Consider the following 27,664-nt stretch of genomic DNA (forward strand, 5'->3'; position numbering starts at 1 on the left):
GCGGGCGGAGCCTACGCTCTGTTCTGAAGCTTGGCCTGCCGGACCAGCGCTGGGCTCCTGCAGACAAGGGGGGGCAGCACGGCTGGAGGAGCCAATGGGGGGGCGGCGCAGCTGGAGGAGCGAGGGGGGGCGCAGCATGGCAGCCCGCAGCGTGGCTGGAGGAGCCATCGGGGGGGGCGCGGCTGGAGGAGCGAGGGGGGGGCGCAGCATGGCATCCCGCAGCACGGCTGGAGGAGCCATGGGGGTGTCGCGGGGGCAGCACGGCACGGCTGGAGGAGCCATGGGGGGGGCGTGGCGCGCCTGGAGGAGCCAGCCAAGGGGAGGGCGCAGAGCGGCCGGAGGAGGAGCCAAGGGAATCAATCAGCTGAGCACGACATCCAATGGAATAGAGGGAGAGGACCACCAGGAGGATTGGAAGACCAGACAGTAGGGAATCTTGCGGGAGGGGAAGAGGAACAGAACGGATGGTAATGAAATTGCAAAAGGAAACCATGTGATTTCCTTTTTAAAGGAAAAGGAAAATATTGTTCAAGTGCGCAGTGGCTACATTCACCACAGGGATATTGTTGTTATGAATGACATAATAGGTCATCTGCGAAATTGAGACTAGGAGCATAAATGATCCATGCATTTGTGAATGGAATGTAAGGTGGCCCATGAGACAATCACTCTAAAGATGTGCATCCGAAGAAGTGAGGTTTTTACTCACAAAAGCTTATGCCCAAATAAATCTGTTAGTCTTTAAGGTGCCACCAGACTTCTTGTTGTTTTTGTAGATACAGACTAACACGGCTACCCCCTGATTCTAAAGATGTGGTTTTCTGTACGCTTAAGTGTGAGAACTCCAGAAATAAGTTGTCAAACAGGAGGGTTTAACAGTCAAACTGCTTCTCTTTCTAACTGAACGTAACTAGTCATCCTCCAGTCCTAGTGAATTTGTTTAGTCCAGGAGATTTAAAACCTGGTGGTCTTACTGTACTCCATCTATAGTTTGCAAGAGACCTAGCTTACTTCTGGACCATACTATTACAAATTAAATACTCGCCATTAAAATAATACGTCATGTAGCATAAGGGTGTTTAAGGTGAATTTAAAAGCTTTTAAACACAAATTTAAAAAATATATGCATTCTTAAACCATTAAAAAGAAGTGTGTCACTGAAAAACATAAGATTAAAATACTGTTTTCTCTGTAGCCGTTGACACCACAAGCAGTTAATGACAAATCTTTAACTCTTTATCCAGACTAGTGCTCGTTGAATTGAATTAATGAGAACTGAGTAAATGTTACTGGATGCTTGTGCTATGTGTGTCTGTGATGTCCTTAACAAAACACAGAAGCCTGAACTTACATACTGCTAAGTAGGGAGAGGAAGCAATGACTTTCAGATACTTATTATATCTAAAATATATATTTGAAACACATTTCTCTTATCTATAAATTAACCATTTGCATTCTAGACACACAATATCGTTCTGAATGTTGAGCTAATTTTCAATCCTGATATTTTTATAAATAAATAAATAAATAAATGGAGATATCCCATCTCCTAGAACTGGAAGGTACCTTGAAAGGTCATCGAGTCCAGCCCCCTGCCTTCACTAGCAGGACCAAGTACTGATTTTGCCCCAGATCCCTAAGTGGCCCCCTCAAGGATTGAACTCACAACCCTGGGTTTAGCAGGCCAATGCTCAAACCACTGAGCTATCCCTCCCCCCCATTCCCTCTTCTGTAGATCAGATTCAGTCCATTCTCTGCCACCTTCATAGCATAAGGGTATGTCTACACTTGGATCTGGGGGTGTGATTCCCATTTTCAGGAGACAAATTCACACTAGCTTTCATCAAGCTAGCACACCAAAACTAGAATGAAGCTACAGCAGCATGAGCTGCAGGACAGGCTAGTCATTCTGAATATGTGCCCCTGAAAAACCCTACGCACATCCTTGGGGCAGCTAACCTGTCCTGCCTTCTGATAGTAGCTTGCTAGCTCAATGAAAGCTAGTGTGAGTTTGTCTCCTGAAGATGAGAATCACGCCCCCAGCCCCAAGTGAAGACATGCCCTAAGTTTGTCATTGAGTAGGCTAATATGCATTAGTTAAATGGAGAAAATACCTATGTATTGTTTTTGTTTATTTAACAGTGCCTGCACTTTCAACATTTCAATTCTGTGTGGTCTAGACTATAGGTTAGACTATGGGACAGGGAATTAAGAGGCCTAAAATCTACTTCCTGTTCTGCCACTGATATGCTGACCTGGGGCAATTCACTTAACTGCCCTGTGCCTCAGTTTTTCTATCTCAAAATGGGTATAAGAATACCCATCTTTGTAAAGCAGTTTGGGATTCTCAGATTACATGTGCTATATGAGGGTAGAAAGTGTTCATTCACTTTACACTTTTTATCTTTTGTATTTTTTAAACTATTTTTAAACGCGTTTGCAAATACCAGCTTGTGTAGATTTTCTGAAATATACCTGTAGGATAAGCACAGAGCCCACTCAAGACATGCGTTTGTTTAATTGTGTGCCTTTTGTATCATAGAATTGCTGCTGTGTTTGAAAATTATCTATCTTGGTTATTCAGCAATGTCTCTAATGCCTTCTGTCAGTGTAGGAATCATAAAGCTAAGTGACTTTGGCTTTTTAAGGATGTACAAGATAACTAGGAACGTAACCATTTTATACATCATGTCTTTGCCAAACTCAGTACGGTCTGGTGTAGCATTTTTCTTCCTTACCATATGTGATGTGATATTGTTAAAATAAGAGATGCTTACTTAGGAAGTCTTTATTTTGATGAGATGAGCATGTTAAAAATAAATTATTTTACTAATATTTTATGTGATGTAATTCATTAACTGAAGATTCTGTACTTTGGATAGCAATACTTGTAATGTGTGAGGTTATTTAAGGGTTAAAACTAAACTATCTTTTTCAGAAACCACATCTGACCAGAGTGACATTGAAGGCCGGATCAGGGCCCTAAAGGATGAGCTACGGAAGAGGAAGTCTGTTGTTTATCAGCTGAAAAAGGAACAAAAGAAGAGGCAGAAGGAGAGGCTGAAAGCCCAGGAGGCCAGTTTGATCAAACAGCTAGAGGTTAGGAACAGTTAGAAGGGCTAAGTAACAAGTCAAACTGCTAGCATAGTGTGAATTGGTATATTACAGTCAGTTGTTGAAGAAATCTTTTCTCTTGTGCTTATTGATGCACCTTGTTATGACAGCAGCACCACCATTCTGGTACTCGTTTAAATATTTCCAATAATTCTGCAGTAGCCCATGTGGTACTGATATGATGGACAATCCTCTTCAGGATAAAAGGCTAATCCACCAGTAAAATGATGTAGGGGGGGTTGGGTTTTTCGGGGGGGAGGGGAGTTTTTTGTTTGGTGGTTTTTTTTTTTTTTTTTTTTTAAGTAGTATATTGACTCAGACTTGACAGACACTGTTGGAGTCTATAATAATAAAATATTAAAAGTCCAGCCACTCGCAACTGAAGAGCTGTTACTTGTGCAAATAAGCTACACCTCTACCCTGATATAACGTGGTCCTCGGGAGCCAAAAATCCCTACCGCGTTATAGGTGAAACCCCGTTATATCGGGGTCGCGGCGGCAGGGCTCCAGCAGTGATTTAAAGAGCACGGAGCTCCAGCCACGGGGAGCCCCGGGCCCTTTAAATTGCCACCCGAGCCCTGCTGCCAGAGCCCCTGGGTAGGGGTAGTGGCAGCAGGGCTCCAACAGTGATTTAAAGGCCCCAGGGCTCCCCACAATGGTCGGAACTCCGAGCCCTTTAAAGCGCTGCCGGAGACCCGCTGCCGGAGCCCCAGGGTAGCGGCATCAGGGCTCCAGTGCTGATTTAAAGGGCTCCAGCCACTGCGGGGAGCCCAGGCCCTTTAAATCGCTGGCCAAGCCCCGCTGCCGCAGCTCCGGGGTTACCGCGCTATACGCAAACCCGTGTTATATCGGATCGCGTTATATCGGGGTAGAGGTATATTTGCCCATACGCACATGAAAACTTCTTGCTTTGAGAGCAGTCTTCTAAAAGGAAAGGATGCGCTTTATTCATTTGTTAACTTCTGTTTGCTGATTGATTCTTCCAAGAAGTTATGATTTGGAAAATTAACAATCTTAACTTTTTCACACTCAGTCTTATGATGAGTTCATAAAGAAGACTGAAGCAGAGCTGAGCCAAGACCTGGAGGCATCACCCACAGCTAAGCCTCAGATTAAAACTCCATCCTCATCTACTGAAAAACCTAAAATCAAGCCACCTCCACTCCATAGGTAACTTGGAACTCTCTTTGTAATTTAACATTACCTTGTTAGCATTTTTCTAGGTCAACTTTTCCAGAGTGTGCTACAGTTGTAATATAAAGTAGTTGTGTGAAGATACTTCTGAATGAGCATGGAAGAAAAGTATGTGTGCAAGCTTCTCTGTTCCTCAAGAGAATAGATCTCTATTATGTACTTGGAGAACTTTAATCTATCTGAAACTAAACAAAACATGTATTAGAATGTAGGGTTTGTGTGTGTGTGAACACTCAATAGCATTTGCGGGGGAGAGGGAAAGTTGATGCTATCTCAGAAAGTGCAGCAATCATTGGTATAGGGGAAAATCACAGGGAGGAAACCTGAAGACCACAGCTCCCTAGGCCATTGGAGAATGGCAGTGTGTTGATGCCTTATGCTAGCCCAGTCAGCAAACACATCGTCATTCAGACAAGCATTGTATAAAGTTCCCATGCACAGTGTCAGGGTATTCTATTCTTGTCCTACCTCATCCCGGTGTCCTAATCTAGGTTTTTCTGAGCAGCAGCAGCTCCTGGCTATATGGAATTGTGACAAATATTATGGATGGCTTTCTGACCTGAACAGTTCTCTTCCTGGTCCCCTGTGCAGGTGCCTCCCCCACCCCACCCCCCCCGTAGAAACCATTCATACTTATAACTTAAACCTAGTTTACAACACAGGGTTTCAGAGGTAAACAGTGCATTAACCCACTACACCTCTTGGTGCATCTCCTTGTGGTTCTGTTTCCCACCCCAAGAGATGGTGCTAAAAATCCCATTGGCCTCTCAGAAGTAGGTTTACATGCTCTCAACCGGAAAGGGTAATATTTCTTACTAAGCTAATCTTTATTAGAAAGAACAGGAGTACTTGTGGCACCTTGGAGACTAACAAATTTATTAGAGCATAAGCTTTCGTGGACTACAGCCCACTTCTTCGGATGCATATAGAGTGGAATAAATATTGAGGAGATATATATACACACATACAGAGAGCATAAACAGGTGGGAGTTGTCTTACCAACTCTGAGAGGCCAATTAAGTAAGAGAAAAAAAACTTTTGAAGTGATAATCAAGCTAGCCCAGTACAGACAGTTTGATAAGAAGTGTGAGAATACTTACAAGGGGAGATAGATTCAATGTTTGTAATGGCTCAGCCATTCCCAGTCCTTATTCAAACCGGAGTTGATTGTGTCTAGTTCAGGATCAACTCAGGATTGAATAAGGACTGGGAATGGCTGAGCCATTACAAACATTGAATCTATCTCCCCTTGAATGGCTGAGCCATTATAAACATTGACTCTATCTCCCCTTGTAAGTATTCTCACACTTCTTATCAAACTGTCTGTACTGGGCTATCTTGATTATCACTTCAAAAGTTTTTTTTTCTCTTACTTAATTGGCCTCTCAGAGTTGGTAAGACAACTCCCACCTGTTTATGCTCTCTGTATGTGTGTATATATATCTCCTCAATATTTATTCCACTCTATATGCATCCGAAGAAGTGGGCTGTAGTCCACGAAAGCTTATGCTCTAATAAATTTGTTAGTCTCCAAGGTGCCACAAGTACTCCTGTTCTTTCTGCGGATACAGACTAACGCGGCTACTACTCTGAAACCTTTATTAGAAAGAAACCTTCCCCAGAATGTATCGTATCCCACGCATACATACACCACCTTTATAATTACTTTCTATAGTCATCTCACCTTTAATGCACTCTTGCATTGGGGTACATGATTCTGTAATTATTGCTGTTTGCACTTACACTATGACTAGTGATTCTAACATCTGGAACATTGGTGGTTCACTTTAATGACTTTTTAACCTTAGGCCTGAGACAACCAAGAATTGGAAATCACTGACTGAGTCAGAGCGGTCCAGAATATCTTTGGAATCCATTGCAGAGCATGTTGGTATGTAACTGGAAAATAAATGCTGCAGATGGAGGCGTCCTTTCATAAATCTTGAAGAATTCTATTCACTGTGTTTTGAACAATACCCATTCTTTCATAATCTCTCACTGTTTGCTGCAAGGTGAGAAGAGATTTAGAGAGAGTGGTTAAGTCAAAATTGAATGCATAATACACACTTTTTCTTTATAGTTGTATTTTTTTTCACATTTACATTTGTTTTGATTCTAACATTAATCTTCTGAAGAACAAATTTCACTATTCTTCCCCTTAGCTGTAAAGCATCTTATTTGGGTCTCTTCTTTTAAGAGACTTTAATAATAAACAGCCAAAACATAGTGGAAAGAAAATGGTAAATTTTAGAAGAATATTTTAACTAAGAAGAAATTATAGCATCTTGGCTTTTTCTTCTTGCTGTATCACTTCAACTTAGGAGACAACAAAAGCAAACAGTGTGCTGAACCACAAATATTTGGTTCTATCCTTGCTGAGACTTATGTGAAACATCAAGAGTATGACAACTGTTTTTCTTTTTGCCTTTTGTGTTTCCCAGCATCATATAATTTGAGAACACTGCCCTTGAAGAAGCCAAAAACAATTAAAGATTTCCTTCTTTTGTTCAGATATTTTTCAGTGGTTTACTATTAATGTTTATCTCTCCACATACATTTATAACCTTGTTTACCTTTGTGATTTCCAGACATATACCTGAGCTTTTACCTCCTATAACAAAGTCCCATTTCACAATAATAAACTTTTCACAGAACAGCAGCAGAGGTAGGAGGTTAGAAAGAAATCTATGGAGACATAATACATACAGAATAGAGAGGATGCTGTTATTATTTACAGGACAGTCCAGGAGCCTGTGAAACTTTCACAGATCCCTGTTAATATCCTTTTGTCTCAAATCTTTTGACTGAATAGCTGTTTAACTTTGGCTGCAGTTTCCCAATAAAATAACAGGCATTCTTGACCACACCTTGATAGGATTAAAAGATATCAAAAGATTATTCTGGATGATTTAGTATTGTGATGATTAATTTTTTTTTATTTAAGATGCTGTATCATCAAGTTCTGAGAGGTCTGTGTCTCTACACATCAAGAGACTCATTGACTCAGAGGTTCATACAGAAGAACCTTCCCGAACCCTATCCCCAGTCTTCAAGTCACCAGGGAGATCCAGAGCTGAATCTGGTGATTCTTTGGAGAGTGTGCCCATATCAGCTCTTCTCCAAGATCTAAGAGATAGTGGCAGAGTATCCCATGTGTTAGTGAGCAAATCAGAAGATGTATCCAGTGATGATATTGTATCTAATCACAAATCTGATATACAAGAGGAGATGGAGTACATAAAATCAGAAGAATCCGAGGTTGAAGATGCTAATAATAAACGTTCAGAAAGTTCTGGTGCCTTGTTGATGCTGGATATACACCAGGAAAGCTTACCAGAAGTCCTTCCAAAGGGAGACCTCCACGCTGACACTGAACAGTCTCAGAAGGAACTATTTAGCTTGACTGCTGAAAATATTCAGAGTAGAGAAGAGATCTCAAAACAGAGACCGACAATCAAAGATGATGTAGGGAGTGATCAAAGTGACAGATCAGAAAAGTCCTTTCTCAGCTTGAGCAAGTGGGCACAGGAAAAAGACTCCTCTCTTCCAGAACAAGTTTTTACTCAAAAAGAGCCATCATACTCTGAAGATTTTGTGGGGTCCTCCCCCAGAAAAGAGACATCAGTTGAAGAAACTCCTTCTGCTGAATGTTACAAAGATGATTTTGAGATGCCTACATCATCACACAGAAAAGATTCTCAGTCACTTAGAGAGAAATCACAGCATACAAAACCCCCTAGAAGCAGATCCACCAGCCTTGGCAGTGAAGATGAAATCAGTGAATATCTCAGTGACAAGTCTCTCTCTGTCTCTGGCAGTGTGCATTCAGAGAGATTATTAGAACTCAAGTCACCAACAGAGCTCATAAAAAATAAAGAACGCAGTGATGTGGAGAAAGAACAAGCGCCCATTGAATCACCACTTTGGGTCTCTGTTTCCATCACAGAAGAAGCAAACACACTGGTAAATTTCAGTATTGGTGACCGGATACTTGTGAGTAACGTCCAGCCTGGAACACTGCGATTCAAAGGTCTGACCAGTTTTGCCAAAGGGTTTTGGGCTGGTGTGGAACTGGATAAACCTGAAGGAAACAACAATGGGACTTATGATGGTATTAAATATTTTGATTGTAAGGAAAAGCATGGTATTTTTGCTCCTCCTGAAAAGATCTCTCACATTTTAGAAAGTTTTGATACCTATATAGACACAAATGAAGATGAAGACTCGTTCTTTGATGACAGATTGGGTCAGCACCACAAATCCGAGCAGAAAGACAAAGAAAGATCCAAACCTGGCAAAGATGAAGAAAGCAAGGGAAGAGATGCAACTGAGAAATCGTCCCAAGATAAAGTTCCACCAGGTATGACTGCTTTAGAAGCCTCTGTAGGGCAAAACGTTGATGATTACACCAGTTCTGAAGTAAACCATATAAAGGAGGTTTTCACAGCTGTTAGACCACTTGCCAAAGAGCAGTCTGTGGTGGACTGCCTGAAAGATGCTGTAAAAGATGAGATTGTCCATGCACTGTCTGTTTCTACTATAGAAAATGTTACCACCCTTCTATTGGAAGGTACCTCAGATGGTATATTGTCTGAAAAGCTGGGGAGGCAGCAGTCCTTAAGGGAGGAATGTACTGAAAAGTCAGATAAGTTTTCTTCTGGAGTTTTGGAAAAGCCTGCAACTCCACTTCTGGACCTATTGACCAAGGAAAAGAATCAATTAGAAGCCCAACTTAGACTGCCTCTTAGAGAGGAAGAGAAGTCAAAAGACCAGCTAAAAAAGGTCTGCTTGTTGACAGACAGTCTACTTAAGGATTTTGTTAAGGACACTGTCAATCAGCTACAGCAAATCAAGAAGGTCAGGAATGAGAAGATTCATCTTAGCAATCAGGAGCTCTGTGATGTCCAAGAGGAATTATCATCCAGAACCCCAGCCCAGCATGCGGAGGAGCAGGTAGCAAAGGGCCTGCAGAACTTTTTTTTAAGTTCTGAATTGGAAGATGAAAGAGAAGAAGTTTCCTCTCCAGATATGTGTCCCAGACCAGTGAGTATATAGCTTGCATTGATTTCAGAAGCTAATATATTAATTGTTTGTTTGATGGATAATTATTGAATCTGAGGATTTTGTTTTCTACCAATTTTGTTCCTCCCAAGTGTTGTCAGGTGACCTCCAGTGTCTCACTTTATGGTATATTCTGAAACATTTTGGAGATTTACAAAGATGTATGAAACACCTACTCATATCACATGAAAAACTGAAAAACATTCTACTTAGAGAGCATTCTGCTTACATATATCATCTTTCCTGTATTAGCCTACCCTGTTTTTCATAATCCTAATTGAATCTGCATGAACGCCGACTCTTGTATTTGAAGAGTAAGTTTGCTTCTGCTTACTCTCCATATGAAATAATCATCCTCTGACCTTATAATTAGTTGCTATAGAGATCATTAAGATGTCAAGCTGCTAAAGGTGCTGGGTTAACAGCTCTCTGATAAGTGAAGTTTTATATCCACTGGACAGATAGATCATGAACAGTGGAAGTTCAAGCTTCCCCAGAACCACCTCTAAGGGTAAGAAGATGAGACATGGCCTCTTTGCTGAAGCTCCTAACAAAGCTGATAACTGTGGTGGTATTCTCAATATGTTACTATCACAAAAAGCACCAGCTCACTTTCACATATGCCACCAAACAGCCGTCAGTTTGTAATGGCTTTTAGTCTACTGATTTAAGCTAGATTGATACTGGTGGTAAGTGAAGTGAAAAGTTACATATTCCATTACTAAACTGTTGAGCCACCCAGCCCCTCACAAACAAATTGGTTTCAGGGCAGAATGAGCAACAAGAACAGATGATTTATTTTTAAAAATGCTTCTCTCTGTTGTAAACTCCCTATTAACTTTTCAAACACATTGGGGAAGAAATGATGAAGTGCAGGTATATGAGTAGAATCAAATGTTTCCACTGGTTTGGGGGTTTTGAGATAATTATTCAAAAGTGCTTTATAAACACTGACAATCATATCAGAAGTACGTTTCAAAATCGAATTATAAGACGTGTTTGATGCGCAATAGAGTACATTACTGCTTTGAATAGTAACTCTAATTCTGTTTCTTATTCCACAGGAGAGTCCAGTGTTTGGTGCCAGTGGACAGGAAGAGCTTGCTAAGAGGCTGGCAGAACTGGAGCTCAGCTGGGAATTCCTGAGTGTGTTAGGAGATGATCAAGACTGGTTTGATGAGGACTTTGGCTTGAGCTCCCACAAGGTTCCGCAGAAGCAAACTGAAGAATCAGCGGTGCTGCCCAAGACAGAGCCACAAAAAGTGCCACCTAAGCCATGTGAGGAGCCTTTGGCTGTTCCACATACTGCAGTGGAAGTAGAAGACATGGTGCACGCAGCAGCTGAGGAGCTGTGGAAGTTGAAAGAGCTGGGTCATGATCTTCAGAATATCAGCCTTCCCATAGACCTTAGTAATACCACCAAAGAGCAGGACATCGAGACTATAAGCAAACAGGTCTATAAACAGGTACAACCCTGGGGAACATTGATCTCATCCCCTGGATACTTGCCCTCAGAAGCTGAAGTTTTAATTTTGACCTTTTTCTTTTTGTCAAGGCGGTATTTGACTTGACGAGAGAGATTTTTCGGGAAATCTTTGCTGAGGATCCTAATCTGAATCAACCTATTTGGATGAAACCATGTAGGATTACCTCCACTTACTTCCGGCGAGTAAAAGATCCAAATGATCTTGATGAGATCAAGGTAGGAAAGATGCTATTAAATTGAGACTGTTCTCATATCATATAATGCTTATATAGCATTTTTTCATTTGTAACCCACAAAATGCTGTATGTAGGTAGGCAAGCATTACTTGGAGTTTAACAGACGTAGCATTTGAGCACCAAGAGGTTTTAAGAGTGGTTATTTGCTGAAAAGCAATTGTGTAAAGATGGTACTTTTTTGTTGTTGTTGTTGTTTTACCACCCTCTTTCCTTTCATAAACTGAATTAGTTTTAGTCTCCAGTTTACTGTATCGTTTAAATGAAAGTTGTGCTCTCCGGTTAGTCAAAGCTCTAAGGGCTAAATTTTTTTTTCAGCCCTTTTTTAAATATAGTATACATACTGCATAATGTTACCTCTAAGATAGGGTTATAGCTCAGTGCTTCCATTGTAAATCTCTTGCACTGCAATGTACATCTCACAGTTAAACAGAAATCCACCCTGTATTTTAAGATCAGATTTTGAAGGGCAGGTGCTCTGTACGGGATTCACTTCTTCCCTCAAATACAATATTAACTCTTTTCTTTCCCCTAGAGTTTCATTGCAGCTGAAGTACTGAAATTGTTCAGCTTGAGGAAGGAATCTAATCACAAAACAGACTGGCAGAAAATGATGAAGTTTGGACGCAAGAAACGGGATAGAGTGGATCATATACTGGTCAGTGGATAAAAGCATTCAGTCGTTTGATTGTATTCTATCCCCTGAATACAAAGTGTTTTAGTTATATCTCAAAAGAAGGCATGAACCTTTTGACAAAAGGTAGTTAATCCTAGGTGAACAATAACTATATTTAAGTTCCAATTACATTTTTGTCTTTTTGGGGTACTTGCAATTAACAAAATAACTTTTAAACAGATCATTATGTGTGGGTAGAGAGGGTAAGAAGAGGAGAAAGTTGAGAAGCATCAAAAGTTAAAACCATTAATTTGAACAGTGAATTTGTTACAATGTAAAATGCATAACTGAAAGGATAGCCTTTTTTCTTTGGACCAAAAATGGTATTCCTACCAGTCACAAATTCTAGGAGAAGGACTGGCTTTCTGCCTTGATGAACCAAATTATTTATTCTTTAGTAATGTTGTTTCCACTGTGACAGGTGATACTGAAATCCAAATAGATTAAGCTCCTTCCTGTGACAGAATTCTGATACAGCATTTCTTGGCTTTTTCAAGAGTTCTGTAGTTAAGACCAGTACAGAGTTTGAAATAGGATTGTAATTTCAAAGTGACTATATCTTCTTCATAGTACTGTGGTAGCAACTATGCCACATGGTACCCTCAACATGTTCGCTAAGCTAGCATTGAGCAGCATTGCTGCTCTTATAATACCTTTGCATGTAAGCTCTTTTGAACAATATATGCTGCCAACACTGGTGCAGGGATGGAGGATAACTCTTGGCGGCAAGCTTTTTAAAATTGATCTTTGGATGGTTTTACTGAATGGTTGGGGTCTTGCTCATCTGTGATGAGTCCACTTGGCAACATAAGAGTTTCCAACACATTGCTTTTATCTTAACTATATCCTAAATTGGTATATAAAATTACCAGTTAATTCAAACCATGGATATCTTTGGTCTTTTGTTCGCTCACCTGTGGAAGATTTCCAGCAAAGCATTAGGAAGATTCTTCCGCCAGAGAAAAAGTTGCACCTTAGCTAGGTAAAGGATTTAAAGTTAGGGTCAAGTATCCTGGGATATCTGGGCTTTATTAGTATATGTGTTGTAACTAATATAATTTATAATAAGCTAAAGTACAGCCACATTAGGTAGGGAACATGCAGCTATTGTGTGTCTTGACCAGCTCACTCTACCAGCTTTCGGTTATTATGAATGAGTCTCAATTGGAAACATTCAAAAAAGTGAATCAGGTTGAATGAGGTTAAAAATTCAGGCACTAATGTACAATAATCTGAGACCTTCCAGATTTCATACAAGAATCCAGGAGTCAAAAGTTAAAACACTTTAATCCATATATTTTAATAAATACAGTCTGACAAGCCTGTGTTTCATCCCACCTCGCTCACAACAAGAAACAGAGGTAAAACAACCACCATTTTAGCTGAAGCCTGGGAAAAATACGGAAAAACAAACTCTATGATAGGGTTACCATATTTTGTGCCTCCAAAAGGAGGACACTCCACGGGCCCCAGCCCCGCCCATGCCCCCGCCCCAACTCCGCCCCTTCCCCAAAGTCTCCGCCCCCTCCCCTGCTTCCTGCAAACATTTGATTCGCGGGAAGCCTGAAGCAGGTAAGGGGGATGTGGGGGGAGGAGGTGCGGCCCAGGCTGGCCCCCCCGGCGTTTCCAGCCTGGGTCGGCTCGGGCCCTGGGGTGCCGGCCCCGGGCCCGGTCCCCGGCCGACCACCCCCGGCCCGCCCAGCACCGCCGGTCCCCGGTAGACCGGTGCACCCCCCGGCCGCCCAGCACCGCCGGCCCCCGGCGGCCCAGCGCACCCCCCGGCCCCGGGCCAGCCCCCGGCCCAACGGCACTGGATTTTCCCGGACATGTTCGGCTTTTTGGGATTTCCCCCCAGACGGGGATTTGAGTCCCAAAAAGCCGGACATGTCCGGGAAAATCCAGACGTATGGTAACCCTACTCTATGATATACTGTTTGCTTTAGGATTTGGCATTGCTCAGTGACATTGTTGCTAAGCTTATCACTGCAATGTAAGCAACCAAGAGAGAAAGTTCTAGCTTAGAAAAAGTAGCCAAACCCTGGGAAACTTCTATAAACATATTTGTTAAAACCTCTTTAAACTGTTAAGCAGCTGGTTAGCTTTCTGTTTCCTAATCCGCCTCCAGCTTCTGCCACTTTTGTTTCTGTGGTCATGAATTGTGAGAATACAAATACTGGATCATGGCAGCATCACTGACTGAATCAGGGGCTTTGCTAAATAGCAGTGTTCAAAAAGAAATAGAACATGATGATTTAATTGCAATTTCGAAAACCCAGTTTCATGTTTTCCTGAGCATGGCAATAGTCCATTAAAGGAACAAATCAAATTTGGTTCCAAATTTAGATTTTGTAGACATTTGTCTTCAGAAACCCAAGAGCAACAGAAATATTTCCATTCGTTTTCATCTGTGTTCTTATGTATAGGTTTATTTAACAAATATATCTTTGCAACTCAAATACTGTCTGTCATGCTCTGGAGTGGCTCACAACTGAGTGCCAGCCTCAGAGCAGACACACCAAGCTGGTAGTGTGTTCTATAATTAGAATTCACCAAGCCAATAACAAGTGTGAACTCCTAGATCACTACCAGTCTTACCATGGAGTCACAGACAGTCCCCTTGGATTCTCCAGGGGGCCTTGCCTCCCAGACAAACTGGACTTTGTGGTAAAAGATCACTCAAACCAAAAATCACGTCACATAAGGTTGCCCCCAGTCCCAAGAGACCTCCAGGTCAGTTTGTATTCTACATCTTACACCAAAGACTACACTGGCAGCCAATTCTATTGTAAATGAACTAGAGGTTTATTATCTAAGAAAAGGCAATGAGAGTTATTGGGAGGTTAAAGCAGGTAAAATATATGCACAAGTGAGTCACTCTTTGTAATTCCAAATGATGGCAGTCATGTAATAAACTGCCAGTTTCCCAAAAGTCTTTTCAGGGTACCCAGATTGTCTCTGGGATCTCCGCTTTGCATCTGGTACACATCCCAAACAGTCCAGAGATGAATGCTCTTTCCTTGAATCCATTCTTAAAGCTTCTTCTCACAGAAATCAAGCTGACAGGGTCACTACTCACATGGGCTTTCCCTTTGATGACAGAGAGCGAGGAATGCATTTTGAGTCTTTGATCTCCAATCATCATGATGACCACTTGCTTTGAAATTAGCATTTTTCTGTTGAAGTTCTTCATTTGCATTTCAAAAGGCTTCTTTCTTGTCTGATGGGTTATTTAGTTATAGGGGTATTTACAATATAAATGTTTGCTATTGCATTATAACAGGATACAGATAAGTGAAAACAATGCAAGTAACAACCCATTCGGTTTTCATTAAGTTTAAACGCCAGATACATTCTTATACATTTAACAGTTACTTGGAGCTAATACACAAGTGAATTGACCTGTGGCTTCAGGATCAGCTGGCACCTGCTCTGCCAATGTTACACTGTCATCATACTAAAATAGGAGAATCTAGAAGTTAAACTATAGCTAGTCTGTTTGTAATGGCTCATTTATTGTCCAAATTTGATTTGCTCTTTATAAAGAAAGTAAATATAAAGAAAATAAACATAGTGAAAATTAAGTTATAATTATTTTTATTTTTAATAATGTGAGGCAGAGATTCTAAAACTTTCATTGTCTGAAATGAGACATTAGTAGAGTCTCTTGCAGGCTTCTTCCCTTCCCACTCATAATTGTGTAACATCCTGTGACAATTACAGCAGTTGCTTACTTGGAAAAGTATTCTTAGTAAAGTGTGTACTTTTGGCTGTATTAAATATAATGTAGCAGCTGGAAACAAGGAGAGCCAGCAACATGTGACCATCCAGCATGCTCGGAATCACAATTTGGAAACCACCGGTGTAATGTGTTTGTAATATAGGCAAGGAAATTTGTTGTACATTCCTCTTCTCCCAGCCTACCAATGATGACAGTCAAGTACTTATAGTGTTGTGACTTTGCCTACCAGGAAGCAAAGAGGTAATAATTCTGTCAGGCAAGCACTGCATGTAAGGCCCCATTTCAGAGATTTCTCTTTACTTTTGTTTTTCCCTCTGCTCCTGTTTCCTCTTGTCCAGCTTTGTCTTTCCCCTTTTCCTCATTTCTAAGCCCAGAACTGAAGAAAAGGACAAGTACAGATGTTGGGTTTAGTGCTGGGTGGTGTTGGTGGCTTATGATATACAGGAGATCAAACTAGAGACCTGGTGGTCCCTTCTGGCCTTAAACTTCATGACTCTGCACAGAGAGGGGCACAAAATAGACCTCAAAAAGAGAGCAGAAAAACTGAGGGAGAAGGATGATCGGCAGAGACAACCTCTACTGAGGATTCCTCTACCTCCAGCAGAGAGACAACCTTGTGGCGGAGTGTCAGTAACACACAAAGCAGCACAACTCTCCCATCAATCAGGTTTCCATTGATATCGGAGCTGGTCAAAAATTGGGTGGGGGAATGGCATTTTGCAAAAAATTTTGGAAGTTTTCATTTTGCAGGGCTCAAAGCATCCTTCACCTAAGGAGGCATAAAGGAACCGAGCACTTTGAACTCTGTGAAGGGGCTGACCACAGTCTGGTCAGCCATGCTGGAAAAAGAGACTTGCTGTGAAATACATCTTTTAACAAACTAGAGTCTCTTGTACAAGCAGGTTTAGCTTTAGAAGCATATTTTTACTTTTGTTTGCTTGAGACTCGTTCTATCTTTATTCCTTATACTTGGTATCACTTAAACCTGTGACTTCTTGTTTAACAAAGTTGTTTAACTTTTACTATAAACCATTCAGTGCTTTGATTAAAATAGTGTTCCTTAACACAGTTAATGTAATAAGCTGCTAGGTATTTTCTCTTTAAGGGGCCAGTGAAATGGATCACTTCTGTAAATGATCAAGGCGAGAGCTGAAGACTGCAGGGCAGACAGTTTTAGGGAAAATTTGGGACTGAGAGTGTTGGGGTCACCCTGAAAAAAGTAACTGGGTGGTAGAAGCCAGGGTGTGATCTGCATGCTTGTATGCTGGCTGTTGGTGTCAGGGCTGTTAGCCACATCAGCATTGCATTTAAGGCACTCCAACCCCTTACTGGTCTGGGTTGAACCCCAAAGTGTCATAGATTCCCAATTGGTTTTCACTGCAAATTTGGTACCTAACTGCCTTTGCACCTTTGAAAATTTCTCCTTCAGTCTTCAAGAAGGTCCCTCCTCTTCTAAAGATCTTGATGCTTTATTATGTTCAGGCACAGATAGTAGATTGGCTTGCCTCTGCAACAATAGCTAGAGTACCCTGCTTTTTCACTTGGGCCGTTAGGCCTAAAGCCCTGTCCACAAGCATATTTATCATAGAATCATAGGACTGGAAGAGATCTCGAGAGGTAATCTAGTCCAGTCCACTGCACTCATAACAGGACTAAGTATTATCTAGACCATCCCTCTCAGGTTTGTCTAACCTGGAGATTCCACAGCCTCCCTAGGCAATTTATTCCAGTGCTTAGCCACCCTGACAGCTAGGAAGTTTTTCCTAATGTCCACCCAAAACCTCCCTTGCTGCAATTTAAGCCCATCACATCTTGTCCTTTCCTCAGAGGTTAAGAAGAACAATTTTTCTTCCTCCTCCTTGTAACAACCTTTTCTGTACTTGAAAACTGTTATCATGTCCCCTCTGTCTTCTCTTGTGTTTATTTACTAGCATTTTGAGTTTTTCTTGCTTATTCCCCATATTTCTCGCATTAGGATACAGGCATCTAATATACTGATTTGATTCCCTCCCACCTCCAGTTCTGTCTTGTCTCTCTCTTATCCCTGCTATAACAGCCCATGCTCCCCCCAAATTTTAACCCTTCTCCCTGGTTTTCATGTTTTTGACTTACCTGTGGGCTTTGGTCACCTGCCCACCTGTATGGGACTGGGGCAAGGAGCTATACCACTGCTTTCTTCCTCTATCCCTTTTCAGAGTTTTGAGGAAGGTGAAGCAAGACAAAGCAGAGGTTATGCTGTCAAGCCTCTTGAAGGCCCATGCCCTTAGTTTTTTGAGCTGATGAGCCTGTCATTGGCCATTGCTTGACCTGCTGGACCTGTTGATCCAAGGCCCACAATCTTCCTCTTTCAGTGTGATTTGAAGAGATTGGAAATAAAGCAAAGCTGCTTCCAAGAAGAAGAAATCTGTTCTGAAATTGCAGTCTTTGTAACTAGCAACAGAGAGCCTACTCCTGTGAAATACGCATGAATTTGGAACCATTTTTTTGTTCAGTGGGGCAACAAGAATAATATCAATGCCTGCACAAAACATATTAATGTCCTCTTTGTAGGGTTTCAAAAAGAGCTCAGTGTCTATAACCTAAGCATCTGCTCTTCTGTCCTCTCTCTTATTGGAGTTCTTTCAGGAGCAGGGACACTAGTTCCCAGCTGATTTTTATTCAGTTTTGTTGGAGACGCCTGCATCATCCAGTGACTCCTCAGTGGGACCTGTTCTTCATTTTGCAGGTACTCATATGTTTGCATTTGAATCCCAGGAGGAAGTCTCCTTCCCCAGATGTTGCCCAAGCGATCCTTGTAAAGTGCTGCTTTTAATTCTCATAATACTTTGTCAGATGGCTGGGAGAATTTTAAGCTCCCTCATTTTCTCTCTCTCCTACACATGTGCACACCTTCAGTATTTTCCAGGTAAGATGTATTCGTTCTCCTGCCAGAATTCATTCTTGAGGGGGGACATGAATTCTGCTTCAGTTAACCTGTCCTGTTCACAACTTTATCCAAGCCCTGCTGCTCTCCAAAGTGGGAAACTTCAGTCCTGGTGTCAGAGGTGTGAAGTTCTACTGAATTCTTTCATAAGAGTTCAGAAAGTTTCAACAATTTTGTGTGCTTTTAAGACTGCTGCAAGGGTGTAAAAACTCACTTTAACCACCAGATAGGTAATGGCCAGTATCATTTGCTTATTAGCCAGCCAAGTGCTAGTGTACCAGTTTGGTCAAACATCTCCTACTAAAGGTCTCACAGTAACTTCATGGGCTGAGGCCTCTTTGAAGAAATGTAAAGCCACATGGCAGTCTCCACACATGTTCATAAAGCACTATCACCTAGGGCTGGTCTACACTGTGGGGGGAAGGATTGATCCAAGATACACAACTTTGTGTAGCTGAAGTCGAAGTATCTTGGATCGAATTACCTGGGGTCCAGACAGCGAGGGATCGACAGCCATGGCTCCCCTGTCGACTGCGCTACCGCCGCTTGCTCTGGTGGAGTTCTGGAGTCGACGGTGAGCGCGTTCGGGGATCGATATATCACGTCTTAATGAGACATGATATATTGATCCCGGATAAATCAATTGCTACCCGTCGATACGGCGGGTAGTGAAGACATACCCCTAAACTGCCTGCACCTGAGTGTTCCTTCAGTTGTAGAGCTCTGCAATCAGCATGATAAGGTAGGCCCTCCTCAGAGCACCACTTGGTGCATGCAGTGTATGTCTTTGACTGAATCCCTTGGAAGGATAGGAGAAGAGTGGTGTAGAACAAAAGAAATTTAGTCTCTGTAATTCCTTTTCTTAATCTTCTCCCCTGTCATCCTTCATCCCACCCTCCTTTCCTCTGAGGAGAGGTGCCACCCTACATTCTTGTACCTTTTTCTAATTTCTTTAACTGTCTGTGACGTTCCCCTGGTGTTATCGACCGGTGATCTGCTAGGTCACTCCAATCCTCCAGTCTGGGAGCCAGCCTGACCCTGCTCTGCTGTGAGAACTCCCATTCCTGGGCTGTTCACGCACAGCGTTTGGCATGTAAGCTGCTTGGATTGTGCAACCGAATGACACTAGCCAACATCTCCAGTCCCAGACACAACCCTAGGAACCTCCGTCTTGCAGTGTCCAGTTATGCCCGCTGGACACTGCAAGTTTATATGAGTTTGTCAGTTTAACAAAGAAATTGATATGTACCAGGCTTGTTATCCCAAGGGGAGTCTCTGACACACTTCAAACCAAACACACTGCTTCAGGTAGAGTAAACGAACACATTTATAAAATCTATCTTTGTAGTTAAAGTGATTATAAGTCAAAGCACAAGAAGTCAGATTTGGTCAAATGAAGTAAAAGCAAAACACATTCTAAGCTGATCTTAACGCTTTCAGTGCCCTTACAAACTTAGATGCTTCTCACCACAAGCTGGCTGGTTGCCCTTCAGCCAGGCTCTCCCCTTTGATCAGCGTTTAAGTTGTTTGGTGGTGATGTCTGTAGATGGAGGTGGAAGAGAGAGCCAGCATGGCAAACGTCTCTCCCTTTTATCATGTTCTTTCTTCCCTCTTGGCTTTGTGCCCCCCACCCCCTTCAGAGTCAGGTGAGCATTATCTCATTATACTGACTCAGTGAAGGGGGGTGACTCACTCAAGAGACCAAGAGATCCTTTGTTGCTGCCTAGGCCAGTGTCCTTTGTTCCTGTGAGGCTGGGCTGTGTTTGTCCCATACATGCCCTGATGAGATGTGAACTGCCCCTCTTCTCTTGGAGAGTTTTTGCCTGGGCTTGTTTTAAGCCATGAGGACACGTTTTCAGCACACACAATCCTATTATAAGGATGAACATGGGGATGCAGGGTGTTCCCTTGAGGTACAGAGTGTCACATTGTCCTCCCTCTCAGAGCCTCTCCTTCTGGGGGGAAGTGAAAGGACTGACCTCTGATATACAGGGCTTGGTTGACAGTCTTTTGCAAATTTAACACCATTAATCTGGGCTTGAATAGGGACTGGGAGTGGCTGGCTCATTACAGAAGCAGCTTTTCCTCTCCTGGAATTGACACCACCTCATCCATTATTGGGAGTGGACTACATCCATCCTGATTGAATTGGCCCTGTCAACACTGGTTCTCCACTTGCGAAGTAACTTCCTGCTCTCCATGTGTCAGTATATAATGCCTGCATCTGTAACTTTCACTCTATGCATCCGAAGAAGTGAGGTTTTTACCCACGAAAGCTTATGCCCAAATAAATCTGTTAGTCTTTAAGGTGCCACCAGACTCCTTGTTATTTTTGTAGATACAGACTAACACGGCTACCCCCTGATACTTTGCCATCTTGTTTCCTTGTAGTCAAAGCCATAGCACTTTGTCCTTAACTGTTGGTTCCCGTTAGCCCTCTTTTTTTCCCTCCTGCTGCTATGACAAAAAGGAATTATTAGGGAGTGATTTTCCTTTGTCTTATACATGTATGAATGACAGTTTATTTAACTACACTAGGGTGGATCTATGGAAGTGTGCAGAGCACTAATGAAAGTGCGGGACACCTAAAAATTGCCCTTTCACACTTGTTTGGTGAAGTGCATTTTTTTTCCAAACTCTTCAATAAGTATAAAAGGAGTTGTCAAACTGTGAAACCACGTGCATAACTGAGGGCTTGTAAACATAGCTAGAACCTTGGAAGGTCTGTTCATCTATGGTCTCCATTGCAGCCTGTTGGGCCTTCACATTACTTTTGGATTATTAAATTGCAAAGAATTCTTGTACAGTAGCTTACCCTCTTTCACACACTCAACAGATGAAGTCCCCTTGTGTAGACAACTCAAAGACTAAACAAAGAGGAAGAGGGTACTGGGTTTATTTCAGTTCTCCCTCTTTCCCTGCTCCCTTATTATATAAATAGAGTAAAATACCGTAGATGTTGATATCATAACTAATAAAATTAGTTATGATATCATTTTGAATAACAATTAAGAATTGTGGGATCTGCTCATGGACAAGAAAAATCATCAAATTGTTAGAAATTATTTAGCTGTATGTAGCATAAAATTCAGTTAGTACTAATGCTTTCAAGAGCAGTGAAGCATAAAATATGCTGTACAAAGAAACTGTTTTGCAGTATCATAGTATTGCACAACAGCATTGCCTGCCAGCATTTTTGCTTCTACTTTCAGGAGAATTAGTAGTGAAATGTAAATTTCTTTGATATTATGGGTTTCTGATGCTTATTAGCCATGTTCTAATCACCTACCTTCTTCCTCCCCCCGTTTTTCTTTGTACTTTCTTACAGATTTCAATCATATTTTCCTCTTTTGTGCAACACTAATCACATTGTAGACTTTTTATAAATGAAAAATTAATTTTTAAGAATATTTCAATTTGAATTCACACTATTGATCAGGAATGATGGCACATCAGTAGTGTTTTTCAAGCACAAAACTTATATAAAAATAGAATGAATTTCTTTAAAATAAACAGTAAACCAAAGGGGAAAAATTAAAAAAGTAAAAATATTCTGGTAAAAGTAATGTATCTGGTTAAGAGATCAGCTCTATAATATAATTCTTCATTTTACTGCTCTAAGAATTGTTGTGAAACAACTTATATATAAAAACAATTCTGTCATTGCCAGTTATTTCTTATTCTACATTTTCTGTGCTTGTTTTTTACTTGTCCTAGAAGGCCTGAAGAATAATATTCCAAGAAACAATGGAGTGTTAACATGTTGTTGTTTTCTCTCTAAAATCCAAGGTACAGGAACTCCATGAGGAAGAAGCTCAGTGGGTGAATTATGATGAGGATGAGCTCTGTGTGAAGATGCAATTGGCAGATGGGATCTTCGAGGCCTTAATCAGAGACACTATTAATGTTCTGAACCAGATAAATGAAAAACAAGGGAGACTGCTGCTTTTGTGACATCCGTGATAATAAACCAGAAACTACGAAACTTCTTGTCATGGGCTTTCTGACTCCTGACATATACTACATCTCCACCATAGCAATATTGCTGCTGGACTTACAAACATGGTTTTAAAGGCAGTTCAGATGTGATAAAGGAACACAGTGTTACATCCCGCTGCCTTTAGAGACCTTACACTGGATTTGTTGTTGTAAACAAGCATGGTCCTTCACTTGATGCTGGCTTGTGGTGTATTCACACCATCCTTTTGCTAATTCAGCACAGAGAATATATGTCAGCACCTCTCCATGGTCTCAGACTGGGACTATGAACTTCAGATTGTACTCTGAAAGTGGTTGGATGTGGTTGGGTTGAGATACTGGTCACTTGGCCCAAAATTGCTGTCAGCAATCTAAACTGAAGTGATCTTTAGAAAGGTGTATTCGGTGATTTTGATAACTGCTTGTCAGTTTTTAGCCATAAATGGACATTACAGCAATTAATAGTGTTATATTATTTACCACTTTGTATCTGCAGTCCTAACAATATGCATCAATGTTTTCACTCAAGAGTCTATTTCATTCCCTTGAAGTCCATTCCCGTCTTTCTTCATGCGATGTGGTACCAGACATGATCAGTGAGCTAACAAAGGGGGAAATGGATGAGCTTACTTTTTTGCATTCATCTAAAGAATTCTTTCTTGTTTCCTGTCTAATTTGCTTCAGTCAAGAGTAAGAGCAAAGTAAAGGCCACCAAAAACTGGGCATAATAGACTAGACGTTTGTCAGCTTTACTCCTACCATGCAGCATTTCTTCATCTCCTGGATTACCAGCAGCTCTTAGATAAATGGATACTCAGGATTCTCTCAGGCAGTAGACATGCAGGAGTAGAAAATGTTTCTTCACAAAATTTTGGCCTTCAATAGCTCGGCTTCCTCCCTTGCTACCACCCAACCCTAATAAATCAGAGAAGCAGTTATTTGAACGATTAGGGAAATGAGTATTCGCCAAAGAAAGTGATGTCCAGTGCTTGACTGTGTACTTGTTCTGTGGTTGTGGGATTTTTAACTTATTTTAGGATAATTTATTAAATTGACGTTAAGGAAAGTGTCCAGTGCAGTGGTTGCACTGTCTTAGGTTTTGAAACAGCAGAACCTGTGAAAGGTACCTTTGTAATACTGCATCTGTCCTGGAAACTTCTAGGGTCCATATTCTTTGCACAAAAATCCAGCTTCTTGAGATGGGGGGGGTCAAAAAGAAACAAATCTCAGTGGTCAAATGTGGGAAGGAAAGGGGAAAACTATATGAAAAGAACCTCACCTGGACAAATTTCAGTGATTGTGGAGTGTTTAAGGGAGTAATCTGAAGACAAGATGTGAAAATATTTCCTGCTCCCTCATTACCTGGCTTCCTTCTCACGAATGTTCTTTTTCCAGAGCATTAGGCAGTAGGCAGCCACCCTGTTGTATTTTTGGAGCTGTGCCCTTCGTCTTGAGTGCTTTCTTAATCTGTCCTCCCTGTTTGTGTTTCTTGGATGAACACCGACAATCTGGGGTAGAGTATTAATGCCTTAATAACGGAAGTCCTGTTTACTAACATGGGATGAGACCCAAAGCAGATTCATGTTCTCCAGGCACGTTGAAGTGCATGCAAAAGCATGTTAGGAGGCACCCAAAGATGCTGCAGCCCATGATATGCATGTGGCGAGATTTCTGCTCTTTTCCTTCCATCTGTTTTTGTTTCTTGGGTTTCCTACTGTGCATACGTGTGCTACTGTTCCGTTATGTTTCTCTCTCTTTCCATCTTTATTTTTGGGAAACTGTCATTGGAATATTTGCATTTTGCACAATGACACACAACTGGTAATTCTTTAAATCAGGGACAGCACTGAGAAATGTTGGCTTTTCAATCCAATCAAATTATCAGATGTAGTAGTGCCAGCACCTCATGTGTGAGTTATTAATGGTGAGCCATATCCATGAGAGCTTAATGAGCAAAGAACAAACAGGAGCAAATAGTGTCTTGGAACACCTCAGATAGAGCACACGTATCGGTCTGTATGTGGAAGCGTTCTGTCTAGCTGTCCAGAAGTCAGATGATTTTCATGGGTGGCATGCATCTTTTTCATGAGTGATTCACTTGTGTCTGCAAATTAGCATTCTGATGCTGAACCTCAACATTGTCTTAAGCATTTGACAAAAACCAACTACAGCTGCTGTTTAACCAGCATGGTGTCACTAATCAGGTCACTCTCTGATTCCTTTTCCTGGGCCTATGTTCTTTTCAACAGAGAATATTGTTATTTTTATAAATAGTTATAGAAAAGGGCAGAGTACCAGCAGAAGGAGAGAAACCTGCAAAGTAGGTCTGTGGCATGGGTATCATAGAAATAAGTTAGTTTCCATCGCTAGGAACCATGGCCATTGCTGAGATAGTAAGATGGCCTGCATCTCTGAGGCTTCCTGTTGGGATATAGAGTTTGTGCATGTGTGGTACATGCACCCACAGAGAGTGTATTGTACTGTCAATCTTTCAAGATGTGGAAGAAGATTGGAGATTACTTGTGCCCTTGTTGGCTTGAGTAAGCAAATGTCTAGGTATCAGCTGCAGAAACAATTGCTACCTCTCCAGCACTTTGGGCAAAAAAAACCTGTAAAAGTAATGGTTTTGGAGAGATCACCATTTATTTTTGGTACCATTTCATAATGGGAGCAGCCTAAACTAAAACAGCTATGGCTGTTAAATTACATTCTCAACACTTGATAATTGTTGAGGTATACTGGAGGCTAGGACTGATGATCATTGACACTTGGTGATGGTCCTTTCAGGTCAGGGTTTGTGATCAATTGTTGAAGCAGTATGGGGAAGCCTTGAGTTGAATAAAGAGAAGCTGAATTTTCTCTTCCACCTCCCCTCCCCCCTTTAATGTCAAGCCCAAGGTGTTCTGTCTGGGTCATGGTTGAATTATCTTGGTGCAACAGTGTTGGAAAATCCAAGGTTGAGGGAACATGGAAACTCCAGAATTTTTCTGAGCCCAAAAATAGGGTGAGCCCTCTATGGCAGAGTCAGAAAGCGCTGGATAGAGTCCATATGAAGACCTATGTCCCTTTTCAGTCTAGGAGAAGGACTGTTAATGCACGGTAGAACAGCCCAGGATTGTGTGAATATGGAGAGAGACCACTTCTCTCAGACTAGGATAATGCCTGAGCTACAGATCTGGGCTATTACTACTTTACCTTTCAGAAAAGGTTTTGTTGCTCATAAGGTTTTGTGGCCTGTTTGAAAAATCTATCTTGTTCACTTTCCTTTCTTGAAAAAGTGGCCTTAGCTTTTTGCAATACTTGAATAAATTGTGTATGTGCAAAAAATTTTCAGTAGCACAGCATTAGAGAGCATTTAAATAACTCTTCTGCAAAGAACTGAGTGTAGTTCAGACTTTCAGATCCCATTGCTACCTTAAGAATACTAGGAGAGTAACAGTTGAAACTTACAAGGTATTTAGTTCAAATTGTAGGAATTTTGAAGTGTTTACAAATCAGCTAAAATGGAGAAAAGTAAAATATCCAGAACATATTTGAAATATAAAAATTAAAAATGCAAAAATATATACAGATGAAAAAGGAGTACTGTAATTAACCTGCATTTAATAGGTTTTTTTCCTTGACTTTGCAGAGCCTTTTTATATACATTTGCAAAGTCGCCTTGGGAGACCCTCTCTCCCTGTGTACTGTATTGTGCAGATATTAAAATAAATAAACCTGTTTACTGTGTTTGTGTAAATAACCCGTTAACCTGGTTTCCAGGCCAGTTGTCAGCCAATAATCGCATCCAGTGCAGCTTTGCACAGTAGAGTTAAGGATGTGGGGTTTTTTGTAATTATGAACTGTAAAATAACCAGGGTTGTCCCTGTGTACACCAATGTAAATATCTTTGTTAATTGAAATGTACTTTGAGGATAAAACCTGTAAATAAACTGATTTATAAATTAATTCTTATTTCCTGCTTCTTTATAAAATGGAGTGTAATTACACAAATAGCTGATAATTCTGAAGGTGCCCGGTGGATTTGTTCTTGGTAACATATTCCACCTTATCTCTGATGCTGCACTTCGGCTCCCAATTACAATCTGCTAAATCCCATTATAATTGCCTTAATTGTAATAATACCTTATAGCATGTCCTTGCATGTTTGTTAAAGCTGGCTGTGTGTTGTGGCAAAAAATAGAAAAAATCGTTGCTTTGTTTTTCAAAAATACAAGTCACAATTTTTAGTTGGAAAGTTTAAAAATGAGTCATGATAAAATTTTCAAAATGGACTTTAAAAATCTTCATTTTAAAATTATACTAAAAATGTGCTATTTCCTTTCAAATAGGAAATATCAATAATATATTTAAGAAGTGAATAAAATTTTCCTAGAAATGATCCTGGATCTTGTTATATATTCCTAAATGAGATGGTTTTATGGGTCTGCTCTTGTCTTCTCTGAACCCATCTTTATATAGTAAAAACGAGTGTTCTCCAGAAGGTTGCTAGGAAGGCAGCACTGCATCCATTACACTTGGTTCATATTTGGAAGATTACCTTCATAATTGTAAGGGTTAGAAATGTAGTGATTTTAAAAATGAAAGCTATTGGAGCTCTGCAGAAGGCTATTGAGCAGCCATGACTTTTACTGTAAATTGCAGAAATCACAGGATTCATGACAGCCAGTCCTAGTCATTATTAAATGCAAAAAAAGTAGCACTAATGCAATATTAAGGTTGCAAGATCAAGCACTTTGGTCAAGATGTTCCTACAACGAGGGTTGTTGTCTAGCTATTTTAACTCCTCCACATTACACATCCTGTTTTTTATGCTGTGCATTGACAGAGTAATAGGTTAGGGTTTCCATTTAATAAGGAAAATAGGCATCATGAATACTACCTATATGAATCATGGGAGAGTTGTTGTTGCCAGAGCAACCTTATCTTTTTGGAATTTCCTGGGAATTTGAGTGTTTGATTTCACAACTTTAATAATTGCATTAATAGTAATAATACCTAGCTCTTATACAGTGCTTTTAGTAGATCTCAAAGCGCTTTACGAAGGTCAGCCTCTTTGTCCCCGTTTTACAGATGGGGAAACTGAGGCACGATGCATTTGTGCCATCTTCTTGGGCACAAAGTGTATGCGTGTCGCAAGTGGGATCTACACAGCCAACCTATCTGGAAGAACCACAGCTACTGTAAGGTTAGTAACCCTTTGTTCTTTTTACAAATCAAGGCATCCAGTCTTCTGTGAGGACTTGATCCATGTCAGATT

The 27,664-nt window shown here is 41.0% G+C and overlaps 1 protein-coding gene across 5 annotated transcripts in view; it reads left to right on the forward strand.

Moving 5' to 3' along the window:
• CEP350 (centrosomal protein 350) overlaps positions 1 to 26,352 on the forward strand; it is a 140,813-nt gene extending 114,461 nt beyond the window's left edge. For all 5 annotated transcript variants that reach the window (XM_054037450.1, XM_054037454.1, XM_054037451.1 and 2 more), the window contains 8 exons: positions 2,939 to 3,099; positions 4,148 to 4,284; positions 6,117 to 6,199; positions 7,253 to 9,351; positions 10,434 to 10,835; positions 10,925 to 11,071; positions 11,624 to 11,746; positions 22,216 to 26,352. In XM_054037450.1, the coding sequence (XP_053893425.1) occupies positions 2,939 to 3,099; positions 4,148 to 4,284; positions 6,117 to 6,199; positions 7,253 to 9,351; positions 10,434 to 10,835; positions 10,925 to 11,071; positions 11,624 to 11,746; positions 22,216 to 22,380 (3,317 nt within the window). In that variant the 3' untranslated portion in view covers positions 22,381 to 26,352. The remainder of the gene's footprint in view (positions 1 to 2,938; positions 3,100 to 4,147; positions 4,285 to 6,116; positions 6,200 to 7,252; positions 9,352 to 10,433; positions 10,836 to 10,924; positions 11,072 to 11,623; positions 11,747 to 22,215) is intronic.
• Positions 26,353 to 27,664: the final 1,312 nt, after the last annotated feature.

The sequence above is a fragment of the Malaclemys terrapin genome, chromosome 8, assembly GCF_027887155.1.
Source record: "Malaclemys terrapin pileata isolate rMalTer1 chromosome 8, rMalTer1.hap1, whole genome shotgun sequence".
NCBI classification, from domain to species: Eukaryota; Metazoa; Chordata; order Testudines; family Emydidae; genus Malaclemys; species Malaclemys terrapin.